Genomic DNA, 25,523 nt, shown 5'->3' with positions numbered 1-25,523 from the left:
GCTCACTGAAGTTCAATTGCAGATTCTGTCAGAAAGGGAACCGCTCCCTGAGGGCTATGGAGGATGGCCAGGAGGAGGAGAAGTTTAAGGTCTTGCTAAACTGCAGATAAAAACTGAAGGGGAAGGTACAAGTGGGGTGTGCAGGGCATGTGGCTGCCACCTGGTCTATGAAGGCAAATATCCACTTTTGTCAAAGCAAAGCAATGAAAAAAAGAATAAAAGTAACAAAAAGTACAGCTCTTGACATTAAATATTCATGGCAACAGCCACGGTGCAGCTAATGGAAAATGTCCGTAAAACCTTTAAGTTTGTTAATGCACGGAGACTGGCAGAGGTTACAGCATGCTTGGTGCAAATCAGGAGCCATCAAACAAAAATAGTTTGTCCCTTTTCAAACCTGCACTAAAAAGGTGTCCATTTATTACCCCAAAACCACTGAAGGCATCAGGAAGGGTCATAAACACTCATTAACAGTATTCTTGGTAGCTGCTGCACAGCCACTAAAATCTCCCCTTAAAATTCTGACACCAGATTTCAGTCACTAGCTGAGAGGAGGCTCCAAGGACAGTCCTGTGCAATTTCAATGCCACTTTCCCCAGCTCCATGCTAAGAGGTAAGGACCAAAACCCACATAGTCCAGTAACCTCCAGCCTGCATTGAGACTGACATGGTTAGTGCACAAAGTATCTCTACAGAAACACCACATAAGCCATTTATCTTTGCTATCTCCGCTTAGTAACAAAGCCACACACAGACCTCAACATCCCTGTGCTTTTAGGAGTGCTAAACATCTGATACTCTAAGGACATATTAGCACAAATACAATTTGCCAAAGCACCCAGTTCTCTTCCTCACCCTTATCCTCAAAGTAAATCTGTTACCCAAACTGATAGTTGCAAACTCTGAATTTTGCAGTTTCCATCACTGTTTTGCTCTGAATAGCAACAAAAGTTCAACCTCACACCCCATTCCAGGCCATGCAGGGAACACTGGTGTTTCCTGGGCAGAGCAGCAGCTGAAGCAGTGCCAGACAAAGTCCAACTTCTCCCATCACACCTGTCCCCCAGCAGTGCAGACAGAGGGAGTGGGTATTGCCAGACAGCTTGGTGGTGTGGTACACTCCCTGCTGACAACACAGGAGAGCACCACTTAAAACCACCTCTGGCTATTTTATCAGAGAGGTCCTGCAAGATCAGGTGGAATAAAGAGAGTCACTGCTTGCTGACTCTCGCCTCTGATTGCTTCCAGGAGAAGGGCAGATGCAGCCAACAACAGCAGCCTTTTGTTAGAAGCCCCATCTTGTACCATCTACACACCCATGAGCCCCAGCACAACACCATTTCGGTTCTGTTATCCACCTTCTAGAATTTATTCCATGAAAATAACAATTACAGAGCCCTGCCACCAGTCCGGACACAAAAGCAATTAAAACTCTGTAACATCTGTGCATCAAATACTAACTGCAAGTGTATCTTTGAGTCTGTCAGGCAAACGCTGCCTGCAGAAGGTCATCAGGCACATAAACACTTGCAGCTCAGAGACTGCACAGACACGCATGCTCAGGTGTTTTAAATATATATGGAAAGACTTTAAAGAATAAAAAATTGTCCATATTTCTCTTACTCCCTGTTGGCCAATAATTTTAAGCTTGCATCAGCACTGGACTTCAAACACTACTGCTAATGGCAAAAATGTATACAGCAGTTGCTTTGTTTCACTCTGTATTTCAGAACGCATAGTGCCCACATAAAAAATCATTTACAGTGCAAGAGTAGGTCACATTAAGAAACCAAATATTACTCATATTAATAAATTTTTTATCAAGGATTCGAAGGCTCAAAAATCTGTCACTTCCATTGCTTGGCTCAATAATGTTTACCAGGTTATTTATTTCCTATGAGTTCCTCAGCTTTCCAACCACTAGTATAAAAGAGGTTTTCTCTCTTTTATTTTTTAACTAAAAATGAAGTGGAAAAAAAATTGTGATTCACTACCAGGACACAGAAAATCTACTTGTGATGGAAGAGAAACCACCAACACATTTCCCAGAAAGTCAACAGTTGTTAATAGATCTTTTTAGGTTAATAATTTTGGCATTCCTTCGCTTAATTTTACATTGTAAAGGTCACCATCCATTATATTTTCCTCCCAAACATTATTAACCCTCCATACTTCCACAGGTCCAAACACCAACTTTCACTAAGGCAGAGCTTTTTAAGACATCACCACCTTCTGTGAATGCCAAAATCTCTGGTGGAGCACAAGCACTGGTTAAACCACCCAGCACAAAAAGGGGCACAGAACTATTCGGTCAGATTGTGCTGCTCTTGCCACTGCTCTGGCTAGGTCTGAAATGGATTTCAGAGTCCAAAAGAGTAGCAGAGTCAAGAACAAAGCCTGCAAAACAGACCATGTTTCATGTGCTGAGCTGTTGTGGTGCCTGTGCTCTGTGAGACCAGTTCTTCACCTCTGAGGGTTTGTTTGGTTTTCACAGCTAACATATGTAGTCCATGTTATTTCAGAGAGTTTGCAGTGACCTAATAGTAGAGACAATTAAAAGCAAAGAAAGGGCAAGCTGGTGGGATGACAACCAGCCAAACAGAGAAAGTCGGGTGTATTCAGTTCTATTTAAGATGCATGTGTATGTGCAGGTGTGTAAATGAAACCCATGATCTATACATCAGTTCTGAACATGCAGAAACACTTAAATCACACATACCCCAGAGCAGACAAAAATGTGGACACCACGAGACATAATATACTCCACCTACTCAGACTATCTCCCTTCCCACAAAGGATATGGCTCTGCAAATTAAATTTCAGTGCAAGAAATTTCAGTTCGGGTGAAAGTTTTTGTTTTTAGTAACATCCATTTGGCTTCCAGAAGCAATGCCAAACACAGGTGGAGCAAGTTACATGAGATTAACATACAGCTTTAAGCTCGTATTATGTCAAAATGTACCTCTCACCCATTCATGTGTACTCCCAGGGAACATGTGACCACTCACTTCACTCCTGGTTTCTTCATTTTTAGATTGACTCCTAGCAAAGATCTCAAACTACAAATGTACTCACACACATTTTCCATACACAAACACCGTACTTTATTGTATTTAAATATGGGGGATGGAAAGACAGATTGAGTGAACTGTTCAAAGCCACAAGCACAGCACAGGAGAATTCATATTCAAGACCTTCCCGGATTCAAGTTCAGCATATTACATCATTCCTTCCTGAAAAAGGTTTTTCTTTATCTAGGCTTTGCCACAACAACAAATCAAACCCTTCCACAGACAAACAGCCATCATCCACAATAGGCTTACATCAGGCATGAATATGACTGCAGTACCCAGAAGAAAAAAAATGTGCTGAAAATAAGATATTAAGAGCCAAATTAATTGGTGACATAAGCAGGTACAAGTACATTGAGTGAAATGGAGTAGCTTATGCCTGCCATGAATATAACCGTAAGCGTTTAGAAGGTTCTTCCTCGAGTCTTTGTTTAAACAAATCTGAATTTATTAGTCTGCTGCTGAATAAATATGATAAACTCTTATTGAAATTATCCTCCAGTGAGCAGCAATAAATACTAGGCAACATTCTTTCAAGTGATCCATTATCTTAAACTGGCTGAGAGCAACTCCAGGTTTTCTGCATGCACAGACAAAAGTTATCTTCAGTACAAGTGAGTGCAAAATAGCATACTGCTGCAAGTTTGGGGATGCACCCACCAAATCAGGCAACTCAAGACACCCTATCTCCATGGATTTCATATGGTAACAATACAGAATATTTTCATACATTATTTACAAACTACTATGAAAAACTAGAGGTCAAAACTTCTAGGGCATAATGTAACAGGAAAAACGTGCAAGGCATGTTGGATCAGCTTTTCTGATATTACAAAAAATCTGGAGCAAAAACACAGGCAGGATTTGTAACTAGGAAGAAAAAAAGTCATCTCCTGTCAGACACAAGCTTCAAAGTTTATCTCACTAACCACTATTTAGACACACTTGTAGGCCTCAAACAGGAAAGCAGGGGGGAAAAATCCTGTAGAAAGAATCCAGCTTGTGCTCCCATCATCCACACACCCAGGGCCATTTTAGCACTTCCCAGTGTTCTCCAAATGCACTGTTTAATAAACCTTTGTGTTGTGAGACACTTTCAAGCATTGCATTTCAATACAGTAGACAATGACATCCTTTGGATGCTTCCATTGCCAGAAGCTGAGGCTCAGGTGGCTGCTTAACCATCCCCTGCACAGGGACAGAAAGCAGGCAATGCCTAATCTTCTATATCTTCCCCTCCCTGCCTGCTCCCATCCCCCTTTCCATGTAGCAGCAAAGTGTCTCAAATACCACTGCAACACCTGCTTCCCAATGCATCCATGCCTCATTCTCTATACAAAATAAAAATCAAAACTAAAACACATAAGGACGTAATACAACATTTGCATAATGGGTGTGAGACAGAAAAGACAGTTTAGCTACAGTGATTACACAGACACAAACTCTCTGCCAAAGGGATACAAAACAAACATGCTCTGTTTAAAAATACATCTTGCACATCATTTTTACCATGTTTAAAAGAAAATCATACTCTTTAAACCAGAGGCATGGCTGCAATGCCCTGGAAGCCTGTGGTACAGATGGCATCTCCCTGCAGGCTGTCCCCCTTCTGCCTCCATACTGGTTTCACACCAGTTTCAGGTGAGACAGCACCTGAACAGAGCTGGATATCTCAGTGTATAGCTGCCTCAGCACAAACTCTGCCAGATCTACCTCAGATGATCACACTTTGGTGTTTTGGTTTGCTTTCTAACAAAATTTGCAGCAGTGGAGCAAGTTCACACAAGGTTTGTGCTCTAAAGTTGCACGCTTGTGGTGCACCATTCAGCACTGACAGCTCACAGATTTGGTTTGTTTGTCAGTCAAGAAGCCAGAATCGAATGCCATCACACCCCAAGTTCTCCAGGTCAACATGGAGGTGTTTCAAGCCATGACGAGCATTTCTGTTGCAGGCATATCTGTTTCAACAATATGACATTAAAAACTGAGAGATTAACCTCACCTCCTCAATACCCAAACAGTGCAACCCTACTCCTAACAAACATGAGAGGAAACAGAGCTGAGAGGGAAGAGCTGTTATAATAAAAGATATAGTGCTGCTTTTCTAATTCTTAATTCTCCTCCTACTTCCATCCTTGAGTTTTCACACATAATATTTAGCTCCTTGAGAGCTCCTTAATGCTCACCCTGCTTCTCTTGAGGCCCAGAAGATCTCACCCATTACACATCAACCCTGGCACTGGGCCACCCCAGCAGGACAGAGGTCACCTCACACACCCTGGCACAGCTCAACCAGAAACCCCTTTTCTTCTACAGAAGCAAGCATAAACCTTCACGCCCTTGATAATGAGCACACCCTCTGCTACAGAAGTATATTTTACTGTTTAAAGCCAAGTGTGTATTGTTTTTTTTCTAAGCCACTCCTACTTTAGGGTCATCTTTATTATCTTCCCCTAACCACAAAATTACAAGGTTCCTCAGCAGACTAATTCCTAACAAAGATGCTGATAAACAGAAATAGGTCAGACAACAGCTCTGCCTACACTTAAGAAAATATTGCACTGTCTACAGCCTCCAGCTCTTCACTTTGGCTTTCCTTTGGAAGCTCAAAGATAGCACTTTTGTCTGTGCATTTTTCTATCTCAAACACCCCCACAAGTTTATTGCTATTTGCCTGTGACAACACCAGTAACTGAGAATATATCCTCTGCCAAAGGCAGCTGTTGCCTTGATTCAGTCCTTTTGCACAGAAGCCTCCACCTGACAGAAGTACATCTGTCCTTTCCTCCACTTGTTTCCAACCTACCCAACAAGCAGATGCACAGAGACAGCACCTACATGAAGATGTTTCATCAGGAGTACACCACTCTGACAGCAAACTGCCAGTATTCAGTAAAACCCATCCAGGAATACGTTTCAGCACCAGATCTTCAGAGTCTCTTTTCCTCCTCCCTTCTTCCCACTGGTCTTGTTTCACCCGAGTATTTCCCTCCAGCAGTTGTAAGGAAAAGCAGATACAAGAATACACCATTGCCACTAATGAATTCACTCAGTCATGTCACTAACAGTCCCACTTAACTGTACTGTAGTATTCCTTTGGCAGCTTCTCCCACCATAATGTAGTAACAACTCACCACTGTCCCAAGTGAGCTACCAGGGTTCAATTTACCACGTCACTTTATTTCACATCAACCACCCAAAATGCTATCCCACTTGACTCTTACTGCCCTGTAATTAAAAATAGTCAAGATGAGAGTAGCCAATATCCATCTAAGCTTTCATGACCAACCCAGAGACTTAAGATCAAATAAAGAAATTACTGCATGGGGATACTTACCAGCGGTACCTTCATTACAGGCAAACTGGACATTAATCGTTAAGTCCTAGATAATGATTTTAGCCTTTTGTAGCACAGAAATTAAGTCAAGATTATATAAACAGCTGGCTAATAATAATAATAATAATAATAATAATAATAATAATAACAACCCAACCTCTGACTATGAACATAGTTGCAACTGGAAGCTTTCACTTACTGTCCTAAGCATTCAAACACAAAAATCTGGACCCTTCCTCCCCATGCTTTAAATATTTGGTCCAGGCCATTCCCAACTTTTCCCTTTTAGCATTCCCTAAGAAACAGCTACTCTCACTGTCCTACTATTGCTAAACAATCAGGCTCAGCTACGGATAAAGACCAGAGAGGTGGCATGAGTATGCAGAAGAGGATCTGGCAACAGGAGTCTTGAGAAACCTGAGCTTCATCTTCTGTTCTGCATCAGCTTCCAGGGAAACCTCAGTGAGCTGCTTGGGGCTGCCACCTCCTAAAACCCAGCACCTGTGGCAACAATGGCATACAGTGCCTCCCAACCCTTCCCTTCAGCCTGCTCCTCTGGGCCAACTCAACCACACGTGGGAAGATGCCATCACTGTCTCTCGTATTTGGGCTGACACCCTGAATGCAATGAGAGCCCAAAGGAATCACCTCCCAGTAAATATAAATCACAGACACCCTTTTGACTCCCCAAACCACAGTCCCAGGCTTCTGGGATCAGTCCTCCAAACACCCCAATTCAGTAAGCATCAAGCATGAGGACACCAATTCTATTTCTGCCAAAGCAACCACAGCACATAATGTGATGTGTGCACTGGCCTTGCTTCCTGCCTGGAGGATGCTTGCTCGATCTAGCTAAAGCAGAACTGCTCTAAGAGATTACATCCATCCTGATACAAAGTCTGGAGACACAACACTCCTTGTGCAGCATATCTCAGTGACCTTGGCTTTGGAGACCAATTCCCAGCTGGAGATCATACTGCTGCAATAGTGATGCCTGTTCCATCTGCACCATTGATGGGTCACAGTCACACCTGACCCCACAGACATGCTTTTATTCAAAAAATCTCCTTTGAGTAAGCTTTACTTCTTCCTTGCAGGGGTTGCAATGGTGTCTTCCCCTTAAGTCTTTCAAGTTTTCCATTCAGGTCTTGTTTTCTGAGAAGCACAGCTGAACTCAAAAGCTCTCAGAACACACAAACCTCCCAGGGCTACAGCTGCAGACATTTTGGACCACTCATCCTCCTAAACCTCCAGCCAAGAACCACACAAGGAAGTCCACTGCTTGGTATGAGATTGCAGAAGCTCTGAAATCCCCCTTTCCTGATAGATCTACTGCCAGCTTCAGCAGAGCCAGGAGATCCCCTGCCTGCCCAAGCTCAAAGGAAAAAGATGGAATAGTTTGAAGTTGATGTTTTAACTGAAAGAGAGCAGAGATCTTCAGTGTGTGTCATATTTCCTACAAAGAGTCTTACAAGTGACTCAAGCTGCCCTAAGTGAGTTCAAGCCAGTCCTTTCTTCCCCCCTTTTTCATCCTGCTTCTTTTCACAGGACCACACTCATAATGATGGAAAAGTTTGAGTTAAAAGTGTCATCTACATAAAGGTTGCCTAGATACTTTGAAGATGCATGCCACAGGATGTGTGCAAATAACAGGATTTCACTTTACGTTGCATTTAAAAGAAAATGTGCCAAAAGGGATCACTCTGCACACAATGGGTAAGGGAACAAATGAGCCCATGCCACACCGATAGCAGGATGGAAGCTAAAGGGCTCATTCTGTTTGCACTGGTAAAGCAAAACCCAATTACTCCTGAGAAAGAAGTCAGAATCAGAAGCCACCCAAACTTTTAAATTCAATTCTGTTGCTGTCAGTGCAAAGCCACACTGGTCTCAGAACATTCTGGAGACATTAATGAATTAAGAACCAGCAAACCTTCCAGGGAGGTATCTCCCTACTCTACACCTAAGTGAAGCAATACCCTAGATAAAAAATACAACAGTTGAATTCCAGACTTTGCATGAAAAAGTAAATGGAACATTATATACTGTGTGGGGGTGACAAACATCTCAGACCATTTGACTTGTAGCCAGACTCTGCAGCCTCTGACAGACACGGCACATTTAGCTTTTAGGTTAAATGAGACTTTGGTGCAAAAGGATGCATTTACACATCAGCCTGCAATGTGGAATCCATCCCCCACTTCTCAGGCTTCTGTTTGAATAGATCAAAGACTTCTGGCCATGGAAAGCAGCATCACATAAGGCAGTTGGGTGCCTCCTAACACCTCCCCTGCTGCTGCTGGCCATGCCCTGGCTGAGGACTCTGAGCAGCCACAACAGTGCTGTTAAACAACTGAAGTCAGCAATAAGCAGATTACACCAGCATCCCCAGATATAATGAATAAAAAGCATATTTCAAGAAAGATGTATTTCAAGGAAATTACTTCAATACAGGACAGCAGCAGCTGAGCACATGGCCGTGCCCAGGCACGGCTCCTGCCCAGAAAGCAGGTCTGTCAGTGGAGCAACTCCTTGCCCCAGCAATGGGTCTCTACACCTGGGGCTGCATCAAGGCAGCCTCTGCAAAACAAAAGATGCAGGGAATGAGGCACTTGAAGAAGATTCTTCTCTCCTAAGTGCTATCATTTGGCAATTTGTTATGTGCTCCCAATCCCATTGTTTCTGAGACTCACAGAACAAATGCAGCCACCCATCAAGACTCAAAATTACAAGGTTTGTCTTGCAGAGAGAAAGCACTACCTAAGTCATATCTGGTTTGGAGAAGACTACAATTCACCAAAAAGCTGAGCAGAGCTCTCTTCTGTCACTTTAATTAATTGTGCACAGAAGAACAGAATTGAAGCAAACATATTCCAAAGCATGCTGAAGTTGAAGGTGTGTTGCAGCCCCACAGTTTTCATTATAAAAAAGAGGATTCTTGCTTATTACTATTTTGAAGAAAAATTAAAAAGTAGTAAGTTTGGACTGTGAGTTTTCTAAAAGGATTTGGTTTCCACACTTCATCTTTAGACAGCCATAAGCCACTCGTGTCTCACCTTACTATCTAATTGGTTTAAATGATCTGGTTTCACTTCTTCCTAAAAAATATACTGCTAGCATGTAGTGACAGGCAGGGCTTTGCAGGGTTACAGCAAGCCAAAGGCAAACAAAATGGCATAGTTGCCCACAAACAAATAGCAAGCATCAAATCTAGGGTAAAATGAGTATAATTAGCTCTTCAGAACTGCTGAATCCTGTGCTGGGACTCCTGACAACCGCTGGAGGTGGATCAAGCCAGCAATGCTCTGAGAAATGAAGATACATAGCAGTTAAAGTCTGTTCAGTAATGCAGTGAGGGTCAAATCAAGGAATCCTACACATGTCCAAGCATGAGCATGGACCCATGACACTGCACACTGCCAAGGATGAGCAGCATGCAGAAAGGGCTCAAGCCCAACTTTAAGTTCTGCAGCTCAAAAATACTGAATTGTTTGTGTAGCCCACAGATCTCCTTCCCTCTTACTTTATCAAAGCTTTCAAATAAAACCTATTGTTTGTAAGGGAAAAACTTCTAAAAGGAACAGAAAGACTATTCTCACCTCTAGAGACCCAGTAGCGCTATCCTGTACATGCATTCAGACCACCTCCTACCTTTTAAACCAGGGCTCAAAACACTGTAATAACTGATTCTTTGTTAATCTGGAGAGGGGTTAAAACCATCTTACAACTAGACAAAAACAATGCAGGAACAAGCTCATTCCTAGGCTTATAAAACAAGCCTTTACAGATAATTATGTTTTATTAGTTTTCATTTTATGAGGATTGTGTTATATGAAACAAATACCAGATGCCTATTTGTTGCATTTGGGGGAGAGGCGGAATCTCCACAAGCATTGCTGTAAGCAGCCCTGCTTTTAATTAAATACAATAAATGCATAAAAATTAATACTGTTGGGAACCAGCAGGTAGGAAGCAAACGGATGAACTGTAGCTGCTGGAAGACTCCCTCCCCTCCAAGCTGCTGCAGCAGGAGCAGAGCCACTCACCAGCCTTTTGCTTAGGGCAGGAGCTCTCTGACCAGGGCTCCTTACGCATTTCTCTTTCATGCATTTCCATTAATGCCAAACTTTGCAGGTAACCAAAGCTTAAAAAGAAAAAGAAAAAGAAAAAGAAAAAAAGGAGAGGAGAGGTAAGCAGGATTTAATGCTACTTTTGTTAAAGAGACATACATGTACTCAGCCAGGAAAATCTGCAAATAAAAGTCAAGTTCTTAAAGATGGAATAAAGATGGAGAAAGAGAAGAGACAAGGCAAGGAGGTGTAAAGAGATTTCTGGCAATCTTAAAGCAACCATCCAAAGCCTGATGTAACATTTTACTGTTCACTTGCCAAACTCATACAAAACACTCCCAAATGGCCTGGCAGAGGATGCAGGACAGGCCTCTATACCTGAGATGAACGACATGTCATCTGAAACATGTGGACACAACCAGAGGGAAGCACATAAAGCATGACCCATAACAAGCAAAAATGGGATGCAGTTCCTAAAGGACAGTAGAACACAGCCAACTTTCCAGCAACTACCAGATGTCAGCCATCCACCTCCCCAGAGGCACCACTATGAAATCTATTTCCCATTTTCAGTGGTGGCTTCCTTTTTCATTTTAAGTGCACTATGATTCAGTCATGGGGTGACAATAGACACTTCTTTAAGGATGATACCAACTCTACATTTCAAACCCAGTTTTCAACATCATGTCTGATACTACTTTAAAGTTCTGCAGAAGAGACTGAAATTGTGTACACAGGATCTCATTGCAGTGGGGAGACAACTTCCTTTTTTTTTTTTTTATGGAAAGATTTTTAAGACATGGTGCAGCAATAAATGCAAGGTAAACAGTAGTGGGATAGTTTCCATGCTTTGCTGCTCATTTTCAGGTTTCCATCTGCTCTATTTATCAAAGCTGAGGATGGGTCTCTTCTATTATCCTCCACCAGGGCATATCCTTAAATTACTTCCTAATCAAGTTTGTTTACAAATATTCATTAAATTCCATACTTTATTGGCCCAGTCAGTTAATTGTAAGACCACGGTACCACAAGCTGCAATTACAGTAATCAGTGCATTGATTATTGTGAAACATGTTACTCTGAGACCAAAGTTAAAGTAAGAACTATTGCTATAACCAGTAACTACACCAATAGGGCACCCGGGGACTGGTACACTGTCTCTAAATTCTTCAATCACCAGTTTTAGACACAAACAACACACATAATTTCACTGGGAATTATTTTACCATGACCCGTGTCATAAAGAATTTTCATTTAAAATGAAAGAGTAAAAAAATTTTTGCTAAAAGGATTATCATTACAGGCCATCAGAAATAGCTAAAAGATGAAAACCTGTTGTCACTGCAATTCACTAATGCTGTGATACAGAAAGTCAAGAGACAAGTGCCCTGGGTTTTTTTGGTTCTCAGGAACAGTAACTGAAACAGGCATCAGCAGGCAGTGAGGAAGAGTCCTGTCAAAAATGGCAGGGGCAGAGTGCAATGATTTTTTGACACCTATGGCACAAACAGTTAAGACAAGGTCCCCCTGCACAAACACAGAGCAAGAGTCAACCCAGACCTTGGGGTGCTCAGCTGCTGAGCTCCACAGCAAAGACAAAAGAGGATCTGAGAAGAGGCAACAGCTGAGAAAATAGCCAGACCCATAGCTAGCTCCATGTCAAGAGACACGCAAGGAGTTTAGAGATGGGTGGGAGTTTGGGGCTTCTACTGAGCTGAGGGAAGCTGAAGCCTCCACACTGGGTGCAGAGCTCAGGAGCAGCACCCATGTGTGGCTGAGTGAGGGGTGCAGGCTTGCCCCAGCCAAGGGTCCCTTGACAACATGGTCTCACGGTCTCTGACCATGCAAGGTCCAGCTGGGGACAATCAGATGCTGCTCAGACCTTGCAGCTCTCATCCTGCCTACAGCAGCCCTGAAACAACACTTACAGGCAGATGGGACAATAAGGTGATGGGCTACCCTCAGCTGAAGGTGAACAACCTCCTCCTGATACCCACAGCTATGGCACTTGTCTCCCTACACACCACATCTGCAAAAGCCATACTCCAAGGAACAAAGCTAAAATTTTATTACTGGTCTCTGCAAGTAAATTTTGGAAAGGCCATAGAAAACTAATTGCATTTGTGTGCGTGTGAACTCACAAATTAACCCCAGGAACTCTGTTTATGGCAGGGGGGGTCATTTACAAGGAGAGGTGAGAGCAGCAAGCACACGTAGCCTGACTTTGATGTGTCACCCACCTGCCTTCACACAGCTCCAGCTCCTTGTGTGCTTTGATTACCCGAGCTTTCCCCGCCACCGCCTCACTCAGCTGCTTTCATCTTGCCACAACAACAGCGCCATGAGAAGAAAGGGGGAGAGGGAAGAGGGTGAGAAAGAGAAATAAAAAGAAGGAGAAAGATTTCGGGCTGGAAAAGTCAGCTTGGTAGAGTAACCTGGAAAGAACTGACATGCTGTCAGGCAGAGATGAAAGCATTAGAAATAAGAGATGTGTCACACACTTATTAAAATGGTGGCATGATTCTAATAAGAAAAGCACATTTTTGGCACCTCCCATGAAAGAGCCACGCAACAATCTAGGACGGCTAAATTGAGCACCATTTTTATCTTTTGTCAAATATGCATAAAAGCTTCTGAAGAAAACTGTCCAATACAAAATTGTAACAAAAAGTATTTTAAAATCTTACTTTAACTGATCCACAGGCCAGACTGACCATCAAATCTGAAGTGACGCCAAGCCGTGAAGAGAAACCTAACACCAGCTTGAATTAAACTTGCAAAACTGTAGTAAAAGAAGTAGGCAGGAAAGGGGATGAAGAACAGTTAGGGAAATGCAGGACTGCCTGAAATATTTCCCTATCTTCAAAAAATGTCGCCTTGAAATTCCTACCTGCTTCATTCACCTTGCTGCTATCAGATTTTTTATTATCCTCAGTTTTGAGAATTTGTCTGGCACTTAGTATGCAGGAGCAGTGCACAGGAATAGATCCTGCTGCCATAGATAATGCGGTTCTAAGGGAAACCCATCAATTGTTAATGGCCATGCAAATTGTTGAAACTAGAGAGTTATTCACAGTTATCTCGCTGTGATTTGGTAAGTGTCCATGCCTGATGTGATCACTCAGTTGATATATTATTCCATTACAATTCAAGTAGTAGTCTTAGCTTTTGGGTTTAGAGAAAAAAATGTGTAAGGGAGTGTGGAAGGGTGAAGAGATGTTATTTGTTTTAAATTATTTTAAACAGTCACACACACCTTCTTATGTAAAGTACGATAAATCCCTTCCTGCGACTACAGTCATGCCTTATTGAAACATTTAAATCCCTCCGATCAGAAACTAAAGGAGCTTAGCGTGCAACTTTAGACCATGATCCTGCAAAGCACTTTCTTATGTTTCAACCATACACATGGTGCACATGTCCTTTGTGGCACTGGATCTTCCAGATGGAGTTCACATCGTTTTACAATTTCTGATCAGAGTTTTCTACTGCTTATGCAAAAATTTGCTGGCATTTAATAAGCTACAGGCGTCTCCTCAAATCCATAATGCATTCACTCTCTCTTGCAGCAGCAACCTACTGATCATTAATTTTCAGCTTTATTGCAGCTCCAACATATCAGCTGCTTTTTTTTTTCTTTTTTTTTTTTTTTTGCATCTTGTCTGAGATTTATTACTTTTAGCGAAGTGTACTTTAGTTTATTCTATTTTGTTTGCTGATTTTTAAACCGCCCTTAAGGGGGAAGTGTTACTCTTCTTTATAAAATAATTCTGAAATCACAGTATTAAAAAATAAATCCTATAATTATGTTTCCCATTAGGATTAGATAAATTACATTTCATTAAAAGAAAAATCTGCTCACACCCAGCACAATGGTTGGTGGCAAACTCATAAGATTAAACATTCATGTGTTTATCTTCCTGAAGCAGCTGACTGAGTCTATGAGCAGACACACCAAAACAAGCCTTCAGAGATATAAACTCAGACATTATAACAAAAATTTGTCCTTTCCTTCAGACAAAGATTCTGATTGTTAGAAGCAGCCTCTGAATTTATTCTTGACTACTACAAAAACTACAGTTCTGGTGGGCTTTATGGCAGTAACACACTGAACTACCTGACTGCACCAGGAATTCCAGTATTGTGATAAAATGTCTGCAATTATTTGCCAGGCAAAAACCAGTATCAGAGGTCAAGATCTTCTAGGAGAATGAAGAAAAACAGGATTCCTACCCAAACACTGCCATGCTCCCTGTCTCCCACACTGCTGTTGGTCAGGTGATGTTCTCCATCAGCCTGAAGGCTGCAGGGGTCACAACACACACTGCAGCTCTAGCAAACTATTTATACCATGCTCCTTTTTACAGCCTTAGAGAACTAATTATTAACGGGACAGGATCCCCCACGGATACCCTCAGCAAACACCACAGTATGCAATTTTCCTTTAGGAATTTATTGCTACGTGCAGGCCGTCAGCATCACGCTCTCAATTTTGTTTAGGAGCTGAAGAATGATTGATCTTATTGATTTGTGTCAACAGTCTGACATGGTCGTATCGACCAGCTGTAATTTTGTAGGAGGAGCTGGGAAGGGAACTGGAGATTGCATTCTCTGTGGCACATCATCCTGCCTGAAGAGAAAATGATGTTAGAGATGCTGGTACAGCCATCGACAGGACCGCACTGGGACTCGAACCGACACAAGTGAACGAGAGATTTCCCACGACCGTGTTTACAGCAAATCCACTGCTAAACACCCAAATGTATAATTATAATCTATTACAATTATGCAAAGAAGTAACATTTCAGAAAGGCCTTCTCATTTCCCATTCTTAGCATTGAATACTTTTGTTTTGCAGCCAATCAACTAAATTAGCCCTAATTCTGTTTCATTCATAAACACAAAGAGGATATTAGAGGGGGAAAAAGTGAATAAATGGGAAATTTACTTAGGAACCCAGGAATTATTTTGTTTTCTTGTATTTCTGGACTAGAAACCATCATGGAGAAATAAGTCAACTTAGAGAAGCTTTACTGAATTTGCTAACTGCACTGCAGGAGCCCTTGTAGGAGAGACCAGGAACAACAGTGCTTCAGTGCCTGGAAATGCAGTGGTCTTTGGTAGCAGCTGAGTGAAGCAAAGAGAGGTAAAAGGTTCATATACCAAACATGTCAGGACAAGTCAAGCCCCAAAAAAAGCTTTAGAGGATATTTGCCCTCGCCAAACACACAGAGAAGAGCTGCTTTATACTGCTTCTGACAACTGTCACCTTTTACTGGAAAATCATTTTAGACCTATGCTCACTGATGCTCCCGCAGAAGGGGATACAGAAAACATAAATTAGTAGTATTTCAGTTTTACACATGCTCTAAACATTATAAAGCACTAAAGTAAGCCCCCAAAATGCTTAGGAAAAGGAAAGACTTCTTTCCACTTTAAAAGCATATGGACATGGGAGCCTGATTTAGCCAACACAAACATCCCACCACTACCACCTTACAGGGAACACTCATTTAACATCCTAGCCAAGGAGATAGCACTAAACCACCCGAAAAACTGAAGCTAAATCTCAGCAAGAGCTAGTGGGAGAGACAAGTGCAGAAACACAAAGCATTTAAAGAAAATGGACTCTTCTTTCTCCTGTTATTGAGCAGGCCTAACCCTCCTGACTGGCTTACAATTATGTTTTCTTATTCTAAGAAATGATAACACTTTAGGAAGTCAGACTGTCTTGGAAAGCCATTAGTCTGGCACCACTCATACCAGTTTTTTCCCAGCAAACCAGTTAAGACAACATTTTGCTGAGATAGGGCCTGTATTTCTTAAAACACTATTTACCCCTTCTCATGTGAAGCTAATCTCTTTCGTTCTCATTAGGAATTAATTTCTTAAACTAGTTTCTTCTCCACCACAGCAGTATGGTGATCTCTCACCTCTTAGCCTTCAAATGCAGGCTATGTGGCACCCATGCCACAATACCAGGATAGTATCTACGCAGGCAGGGCTGTCAACTGTCAAAAATTATAATTTGTTATGTAAGTGGAAGAAAGGACTCCCACCATTCTCTGGCTGAGACCTTTAATTGCTCCTGTCCATACCTGGTGTTGCAAGGACCCCCTGCCACAGCTCCCTGCCTTCTCCAGAGCTTTGGGGATGAGTTGTATCAGCACTACACAGCATCAATGCTCCCTGAGTTGATTGAGGAGGCTCCTAAATTAAGGAGAAATATCTGAAACCTGGATTGAAAAAAGAGCAACACAAAAAAGCCTCACATAAAAGTACAGCGTAGCTGGAAAAACAGAAGAAGAGGAACAAATCTATTGCTCAGTGTAAACCAAGAGAAGGTTTTGAAACCTATATGTCCCAAATACCTGGCAATGTGGAAAGGTGCAGAACCTTAACTATAACCTGAAGTTATATTTACATTCCCACAGGCTAAACTAATATTTGTATGACATGAGACAAGAGTGTAAATCTTTCATCATTGTCTAGATATAACCCAGTCCGTGAGAAGTCAGTCACTTTGATGCCTTAGGTTTTAGCTTTTGTATTTTTCAGATTCTCTGCTGCTTAGTGTGTAACTCCACAACTTCATATTAGGTAAGTTCTCTTCACAGGGTAGTCAGACAAAACAATCCCTTCCTAGCTAGAGAATCAAGGACACCTGGTACCCAAAAAGCATAAACAACTGCGAGGTAAACAGGGCAAGCCAGGGGGCTGATACTCCATAGCCCAGGGCTGTAGTTGGATAATTGACCCCCATATGTAGATGAACCAAAACTTATAGAAGTGTAAAAACTCGTGACTGGGATCCATCTTGGATTTGATTTGGGTGTAGCCCCAGCCAGGCTCTTGCACTGCCCAGAGTGCAAGATAAATACCTATTTAATTCCTTTTGCTTTGCCTAGTCTCTGTTCCAGGTCAGCCTTTCCAGGCAACAACCTTAGCAGCTCGGAACACGGCATTTAACTCCATTCACAGGCCAGACAGCTGTCCATGTACCTACCAATTATTCTTCTCTGGTTAGCAAAACAGTTTGTTTACCCAAGACCACAAAACTCCACGGATTTTCTGAAAGAAACCCTTCAGAGAGAAAAGGAAAACAATCACAGATAATACTCCAGAAATCATCAGATTACAGCACATTCTCTTGACTCACATCTGTTGAGTAAATAAGTGCTTCGTGCTGACCAGTTTCATTTACTTCCCTCTCCCACAAGCAGCTGCTGGTTTACTTTCCAGTGGGCTGTTCCAGGCCTGTATGTGGGACAAAAGGATTATCTCCAGCAGTCAGACCAGCAGTCTTTTTTGCTCAGGTTTGTCTCAAGCTGGAAGTCGTCTTGTTCAATCCTATTCTCCCAGCAAGATGCACTACTTTACAGATGTATGGATGTAAACAGGCCCACAGCTAAGAATACTCTCAAGGCAGCAGGGAGCAGCAGGCAGCTCCATGCAACCCACAAGAGAACCCCAAATTCAGCCACCCCTCTCTCTTAGGAGCAGTTTCAGCAAAGCTTACTTTAGGCCACTACAAAATGCCCTGCAGAAGTTGGACTTTGCCCTGTGAAACCCAGCCAGGGAGGGTAAGAAGGCAGGAGCACCAAGGGATGCTGTGTAGCACCTTCTTGCTGAGGCCAGCCCCTGGAGGCAGAAGAGGACTTTGGCTTGCCAAAATAGGTAACTGTTACTCTTAGCTCAGTCCTGATCTGGGTTCAACAAGTCCTGAAAAAATTACTTCTTTCCAGATTAATTCTATGAGAAATGATAACTCAGATAATTTTTTTCTTTGAATTTTGTTCTATCATCAAGTGTCTCTTCAATGATGCGTATTCATTGTTAAACTATCCTAGATCAACTTTCCTAGGCAGGAAAAATAAAAGCAGAGCCCCTCTAGCTGTGAAAGCTGTGTTCACATACATTCTGCATGCAGAAAACACCTGCTGCACACCAGATCACCCATCTATTATAACGCTTTGTCACCACACAGCCTTGTATGAGATACTTCACAGAAAGACACAGAAAGGCCTGGGGCAACCAATTATAATAATAACAACTCACCCCACAAGAAAACTTAATTACTTGAGGTTAGGAGGGTGCTTGGTTTAAGGCCCACGGGCAGGGTGGGCTCCTGTGCCAGGGCCTGACCCTACACACCCGGCCACACACGCGGCAGCGCCCAGCACTGCTCACGCAGGGAACAGGCACACGGATCCACCGCTCCCACCTCCACCGAGAGGGGAGAGCCTGTGCAAACGGCCAGGCTGAGGACTGCACAGCTGGCTGGGAGCTCAGGGATGCTCCTGTCGCTCCAGCTCCTGCCAGGGCATCAGTCTGGAGCCTCTGGAAGCTCCTACACCCCTCAGGGCCCGACTTGCATTAAATCAGCATCAACAGGCACATAAGGACACTCTACAATAAATACAGAGAGCAAGAGGAAGAACACAATAGAGCAAGTCCTATATTCGCAGACGCCCATTAAAGCTTTGTTATTTACCTGCTTACTGCATTTTGGATAAATGTATTGTAAACCAGGCAAATTTCCAGTTTCTAAAAAATCGATATTAAAAAGTAGTCTGGTGGGGACAGGTCTCTGTAGGAGCCAAGATACTCTGGGAAAATGCCCAAGAGCTTTCAGTAGTTTTTGAGTTTTATCCAAGCTCCCAAAACAGCCTGGTGATATACAAGATGCATTGACTGGTTCCCATCTCATTTCAGATGTCCTGAACACCAGCCACTCTGAACCTGTTCTCAGACCTGTCCTAAATAGCTGCAAATGAGCTGACTTGTGAAGGCTTTTAGATAATTCAAAAAACAACCCAGTGAGTGATTAAGTGTGGCATTTACATTTGTTTTAGTACAATACACGGAAGCTCAGTATATTAAAAATACAAGAATTTCACCTTTGTTTGAAACGTGCACATACATGCATATGGAGTGTTCACATTATCACCACATGTTGGACGGGCAAGCCTAAGCCTTACTTTACATTCTCATGCCAGTCTGCTGAGTGGAAAAGTCATCCCTCACGTGTACTTCCACCACTTCTTTTTCTCAGTATGTGTACTTTATTCCTAGTGGGAAAGAAGCAAAACTAAAACTTGCTTTTCTTCCCATTCTGCACCTATTGCATGACTGTGACCTTTACTCATGATTACAAAGGTGGGAGTTTCAGCTGTGATTGGCACACATTCCACCAGTAGAGTGCACACCAGGTAAACCTACCGGGTACCAGGCATCAATGAAAATGTTCAGCTGGATATATTCTCCTGCAGAAGTACACATTCAACCCTGCCTAGTGCTACTGTGTGCCCTGCAGAGACATCTCACCGGTATGAGCATGCAAAGTGCTGCTGCTCTCTCCCTCTTCTGCCAGCACCCAGCAGCCCCAGGTAGATCTGTGAGCACCTCCTTCCACAGGCTCCTCCTCCACTACCACATCCCTCCAACCTCCTCTGGCAAAGGTCCTGCGTGTTTTACCTTCCTTTCTCAGTTCAGTCATGATCACACAGGCTTTTTGAGCACTGACTAATCAAAAAACCTCATTATAAAGAACACTTCATTATGCTTTTTGTCCTCCACCATAGCTGCTCACTTTTCTCCAAAAATATGGGGTTTTTTCTCATTTTTCCTACTCCATTCTACTCCTTTCTTCTTTTTTTCCCCCTCTTGTTTCATTCTCATCATTAACTTTATATATCAAGCATGGATGAGTAAAAAGTCGCCCTGAATGAGCTTCTGGTGGGACCTCATGTATTTTGATACTATCACTGCTACCCTCTCTATCTTCCAAGAGCAGGGTTGCTGGAGGTCAGGGGACATGCCACAGACATTATTTTACTTTCCTAGAAAGATCCTCATTTTGGTGCAAACCTCTTCTCTGCATCTGGCTTTACTAGAACACCAAATTTCTCCATTTCTTTTGGAATCCACAGTCATTTATATTACCTTCCAAAAAGTAATTATTTGGAACCAGTTAAGCCTGTATATGAATTCTGCCTTTGTTTAAAACACATTGTACATATGTATATATTTAGACTGTCATTAAATATTTAAGAGGCTGTCTTCAAACTTCAGCAGCAGCAGCGTTTATTCCCTTAACCCTTTGTGAAACAGAAAGCTTGAGGCTGAAATCTTATTGTGGAGGAATTCAGAAAGCCCAGCTGCTCTAGTGCTGGGTGACAAAGGCCAACTGACAACCAAGGACACTGTAAAGAAAACCAGAGATTCTTTGTTTTCTTTTATATCCTGTTTGCTAGCAGTCTAATCATGGTAATGTAACTCATTTTACTCTGCCTCAGCTTTATCTGCTGAGATGCATAACTAGGATGCAAATTAATTAGCTGTGACATACAGATGGATCTTTCAATACAATTCACAGAGACAGTCAAATACACATATGCCCATCCCTCCTTACCCCAAACAAAGTAAGACACTCTACACATTTTTCCAGAGGTAAGGAAGTCACCCTTCTTAGCTTTTTCAATCTCCTAGAGAGGAAACACCACATCCAGCAGACTGGTGGACCTCATGGGTGTCCAACACCAAATGTTACACCCTAAATGAAACCCCATCAAAAGTAACTTGTGATTTGTGCAGCCCCAAGCCCAAGACATCGTAACACCACTACCCTGCTAACATTTTTAAACATTTTTAACTTTTTAAAATCTGGTCACCTAAATTACCTGCTTGACAAGGCCTCCAACCTAGACCAAATCATTCATACATCACCCCAGCGAGTACTGGTATCTCGAGGCCAGCTCTCCATGGCCAGGGTACCTACACTACTCTTCATGTCTTTCACATGAAGTGATATAAGTATCACAGCAGAGGATAGGAAAATCAGCACAGAAAAGCACAATATGCAACTCCCAACTGTATACTGATATGCCAGTAGGGATATCCTGGAAAGTACGTTTTTCCTTCTTTTTGATTAAAACCTTGAGGATGCATTGTTAAATCCAAGCCCCAAATGCCTCACAAGAGCCACTCCATGTGCAGTTTTCAAGGCCCAGATGTATTTAGAGACACTTCTTTTCAAACACTACAGCCTCACTGATGATCGGATGCTGCTTTACGTGGGATGAAAAACGGAGCTCTTCCTACAGCTTTCACTCCTGAGTTACACATCAGCACAGAGGCATTTCAGCTGGAGAGCTGTGTCATGCCACCTTGGGGACGTGACTCTGGCAGATTTTATAAAGGGAGTGGAGCACCAGGCATGGTCCCTGTGGGCACAGAGGAGCCAGGAGACGGGGCCGTGACAGGACGCAGTGCTGGCAGAGCAGCAGATGGCACACTCGGCTGTGCATCGCTCCGAGGCACAAGTGAGAAGGGGCAGCAGCACACTCTGCCAGGTGCCCTTCCTCCAGTAAGAGGCTGGGTCCAAGAGCTGCAGCATCTGCAGTTGTTCACTAGAGCAAACCTCTTCACCTCAGCAGCTCGACCACAGACTGAGCCTGCCTCAAATCTTAGAGTAATCTTATTTTCTTGTCAGCATCAGTTTTTAGTTCCTGTCTTTTAACAGCAGCATTGCAACAAACGTTGAAGCCCCCCGCCCCAGATACGGCAGCATCCTAGCAGTAAGTATGCTTTTTGTCTGAATAGCACAGCATACCAGTCAGATTCATGCTATCATACCCCCCAAGGGTCACCACAGTAAGTGGCAAAGACACTTCAGGGGGAGCAGAGCTCACAGGGAAATGTCTTTTATTAGACCAAATGGCATGGCTGTAAAAAATTGGACTCACGTGAAACCACAGGCAGGTATGTTTGGATTTATGACAACTTTACAACACACACACACTGTAGTATACAGCAAATAACCAGGATTTTTTCCCATCTGTAAATTAGCCCCAATTGCTCAGAGATAAAAAAAAAACCAATACACCCAGAAAGGCTGCAATTGTCAGGTCTCCCTTCTTTCCCAAAGTATATATTCCCTGAAGGAGATAACAACCCAAAGGGACTCCCGGGTGACAAACAACATGAGCTTAGCTTAGTATCTCTACTGATCACCCACCACTGATGCTGTATTGCTTCCACGTGTCCATTATTTCACCACTCACCCATCAGTTTTCTGAAAATGAATGGGAATAAAAGTCCACTGAATATTTGCACTGCTCTTTCCTCCCCCTCTGCAGTAGAATTACAGCAACCAAAAGGTGAGCAGAGTTCACCCAGGCAGTTCACGCAGGCTTCCCGACTTTGCAATGCTGACCTTCCCAGTCTCTTCCCAACCCCCGAGGACAGTTTCGGTGGAGAAACAGCCAGCCAGTCGGAAATTTTCACCAGTATTAATGCCAATGTAGTTTCTTCCCAAATGCTCTCCAGAAGTATTTTTCCACCCACGTTCCCCCGTGCACCACAAAACCCTCCAGCCCTTGGCAGCTCTGGGTGCAGCTCCACTGCACATCACTCAGTGCTGTACGGCTGGTCTGTTTTAATTCAATGTGTAATTCATGCTACCCAGGAAATATTCTCGTGTGAAAAACTTAATATACAGGCACCTATTCTGCAACAAACATAGTGGTGGTCAGCATTTAAATGAACTAATCAGCTGCAAACGGCTTAGTCAGCATCGCAATCCTGGAGGTAATTCCCAGAAGCGATTTTCCCGGCAGCTATATATACAAACCTGAAAAGCAGACTGGAAGACAAGGGCAGCAGTACAGCGAGACAAAATTTGGCTTCATAGTGACATTACCAACAAATAAAAATGAAAGTCGATAAAAGGCAAGCAACCAGGCATTCACAGAAAGCACATGCTGAGCTCGCATCACTGGTGTATCCTCTCACACATAAAAACCAGAAACTCAGACACAGGACACAAACACAGCCAACACTCCTTCCTTCCTTCTTTCTTTACTGATACTGTGCTGGTTTGAACTGAGAAAAAAAAAAAAACACGGCAAGACAAGTTACTGGCTTGTCTATGGAGATACACAGATACAGGTCATGCCAGGCAGTGCTTTTTGGAGAGAGCATCCCAGCCATCGCCCTCAGCAACCAACCCACTTCGGCAGCCTGGCTTAATGCGACCTGGAGAGAGCTGAGGACTCGCACAAACTTTGTCTCAGGGCAGGGAAGGCACAGGGCACCTGGCCTAAGAGGCACTAGGGGACAAAAAGCAGTGCCAAATGCCAGCGCATCCTCCAACAGCACCTCCGCCGCCGGCAATGTTTGCAAAGCCATCAGGCTGCGGATGCAGGTCATCAGTCCCCGGGCAAGGAACACCAGGGCTGCAGGACACCGCATCGCCCTTCAGTAATGCATCCCCGCCGGCTGCCCCGGCCAAGGCAGCTCGGAGCCAGCCGCCAGTCTCACGGGTGACGGGAGAAGCCACCCACTCGCCCAAAGGAGCGATGAATGCCTTCCTGCGGCCACTGCCAGCGCACTGGCACACATCTGCTCACATCTGTCCGGCGGCCAGGGCATGCCGGCATGCCCTGGGGATACAAGCACGGGGAACGGGCACCGCTCACTTACTTTTCGTATTCGGTGTTGTCTCGATCGCAGCGCGAATCCTTGTGCTTTTGCCAGTCTTTGCCATGCTTGCAGGTGGTCAGGAGGACAACATCCTCTCCGTTATGGACGTGATATAAGGCATTCCTGGTGTCTGACCCTATCCCCGTCAGGTACCTTTTCCCCTTGAATACCAACATGTACTTCCTGAGAGGAGGGATGGTGTTAAACCTCAAAAATCCCTTCTCCCCTCCTGTCCTAGGATGATCCTTAGAAAAGAGCGGGATAGAAACGTCAAAGTTGGGTCTGAAGTTTTCAGTACTGATGCTGGCTTTGGCCAGCATAGCCTGGCCAATGTCGAACCCCACATCCTCAGTGTAGTCGGGCCAGGTGCCGGAGTATAAATTAAAAATTAGGTGGTTTCTGCCGTTGTTCCACAGGTGGAGGCTCTGCACCTTGGAGCGGAGGTTGTGCACATACTGGGGCGAGAGCTGGTCTCGGTCCAGCGTGTCCAGGCTGAGGACGAAGAGGCAGGCCTGCCCGGGGTCCGAGGTATAGAACCGGGAGCCCTCGATAGCGGCCAGGACGTTTTGGTAGCTCTCGGCGATCTTCTCCCCCTTCTGCTGCGGGTACACGTAGACCTTGAAGCCGTTTTTCCGGCACTGGGCGAAGTCGAAGCAGGACTCCATGCGGCAGCGGCGCCCGCGGTAGAGGCCGGCGCTGGCGTCCCGCCGCTGCCGGGGGGAGACGCGCCCGCCGCCCTCGGGGCCCGGGCGCTCGGCGGGCGCGAAGGGCCGCAGGGCGTCGGGGAAGCGGGGCCAGGGCCGCTCGGCGCCGCCGGGGCGCGGGCCATGCCGGCTACCGGGCGGCGGGTGCCGTGCCGCCCGCAGCCGCACGCCTCCCAGGTACAGCAGCAGGGCGAGACAGGTGCCGGCGGAGAGCAGCGTCAGGTAGCGTTTTTTGGCCTGCATGTGTCCGGCGGGGGTCCGGGGGGCTGCGGAGGAAGGCGGGGGCAGCCCGAGCTCGCCGGGCGCCGCTCTCAGCTCCGCTCCGCCATCTTCCCGCCGGCGAGCGCTTCAAACTCTCTTCGCCCACCTCCGCTCGGCGCCGTTCCCCAAGCCGCCGGCCGCGGCCGCGCATGTGGGCGACCGCCGCAACTTTCTCGCCGCCGGTGTCTCAGGGGCGGCGGGCGGCGGCCCGGCGGCGGCCCGGCGGGGCGCCCCGCATGCACTCAGGGCCGGCCCCCCGCGCGGGGCGGGCACCGGGCAGCGCCGCTCCCGCCTTCCCGCCGCTGCCGGCTCTCGGCTCCGCCACGCTCCCGCCCACCCCTCTCCGCCCCGCGCCGCCAGCCCAGCCCAGCCCAGCCCGGCCCGGCCCAACCCGCCGGCTCACAGCCCGCGGCCGCCGCGCCGCAGCCTGACGAAGCCCCGCATCGCCCGGCGCCCCACGCCTGGCCCCGGCGGCGCTCGCTCCTTGCCTCGCTCCCGCTGAATGGCCCCCAGGACGGAGCGGCGGCGGCGAGGACCCTCCTCCTTCTCTTTCTCCTCCTCCCTCTCTTTCTCCTCCTCCCGCTGCAGCTCGCCC

At 44.8% G+C, this 25,523-nt stretch overlaps 1 protein-coding gene across 1 annotated transcript in view; it reads right to left on the bottom strand.

Annotated features, from left to right (window-relative positions):
- EXT1 (exostosin glycosyltransferase 1) overlaps positions 1–25,242 on the bottom strand; it is a 180,299-nt gene extending 155,057 nt beyond the window's left edge. Inside the window, exon 1 of the mRNA XM_056483707.1 lies at positions 23,964–25,242. Within this exon, the coding sequence (XP_056339682.1) occupies positions 23,964–24,910 (947 nt within the window). The 5' untranslated portion in view covers positions 24,911–25,242. The remainder of the gene's footprint in view (positions 1–23,963) is intronic.
- Between the last annotated feature and the right edge of the window lie 281 nt (positions 25,243–25,523).

This window comes from Oenanthe melanoleuca, chromosome 2 (assembly GCF_029582105.1).
Source record: "Oenanthe melanoleuca isolate GR-GAL-2019-014 chromosome 2, OMel1.0, whole genome shotgun sequence".
In the NCBI taxonomy this organism is placed as follows: domain Eukaryota; kingdom Metazoa; phylum Chordata; class Aves; order Passeriformes; family Muscicapidae; genus Oenanthe; species Oenanthe melanoleuca.
The sequence above is the reverse complement of the archived record's forward strand: the minus strand, read 5'-3'. Positions and strand labels throughout refer to the sequence as shown.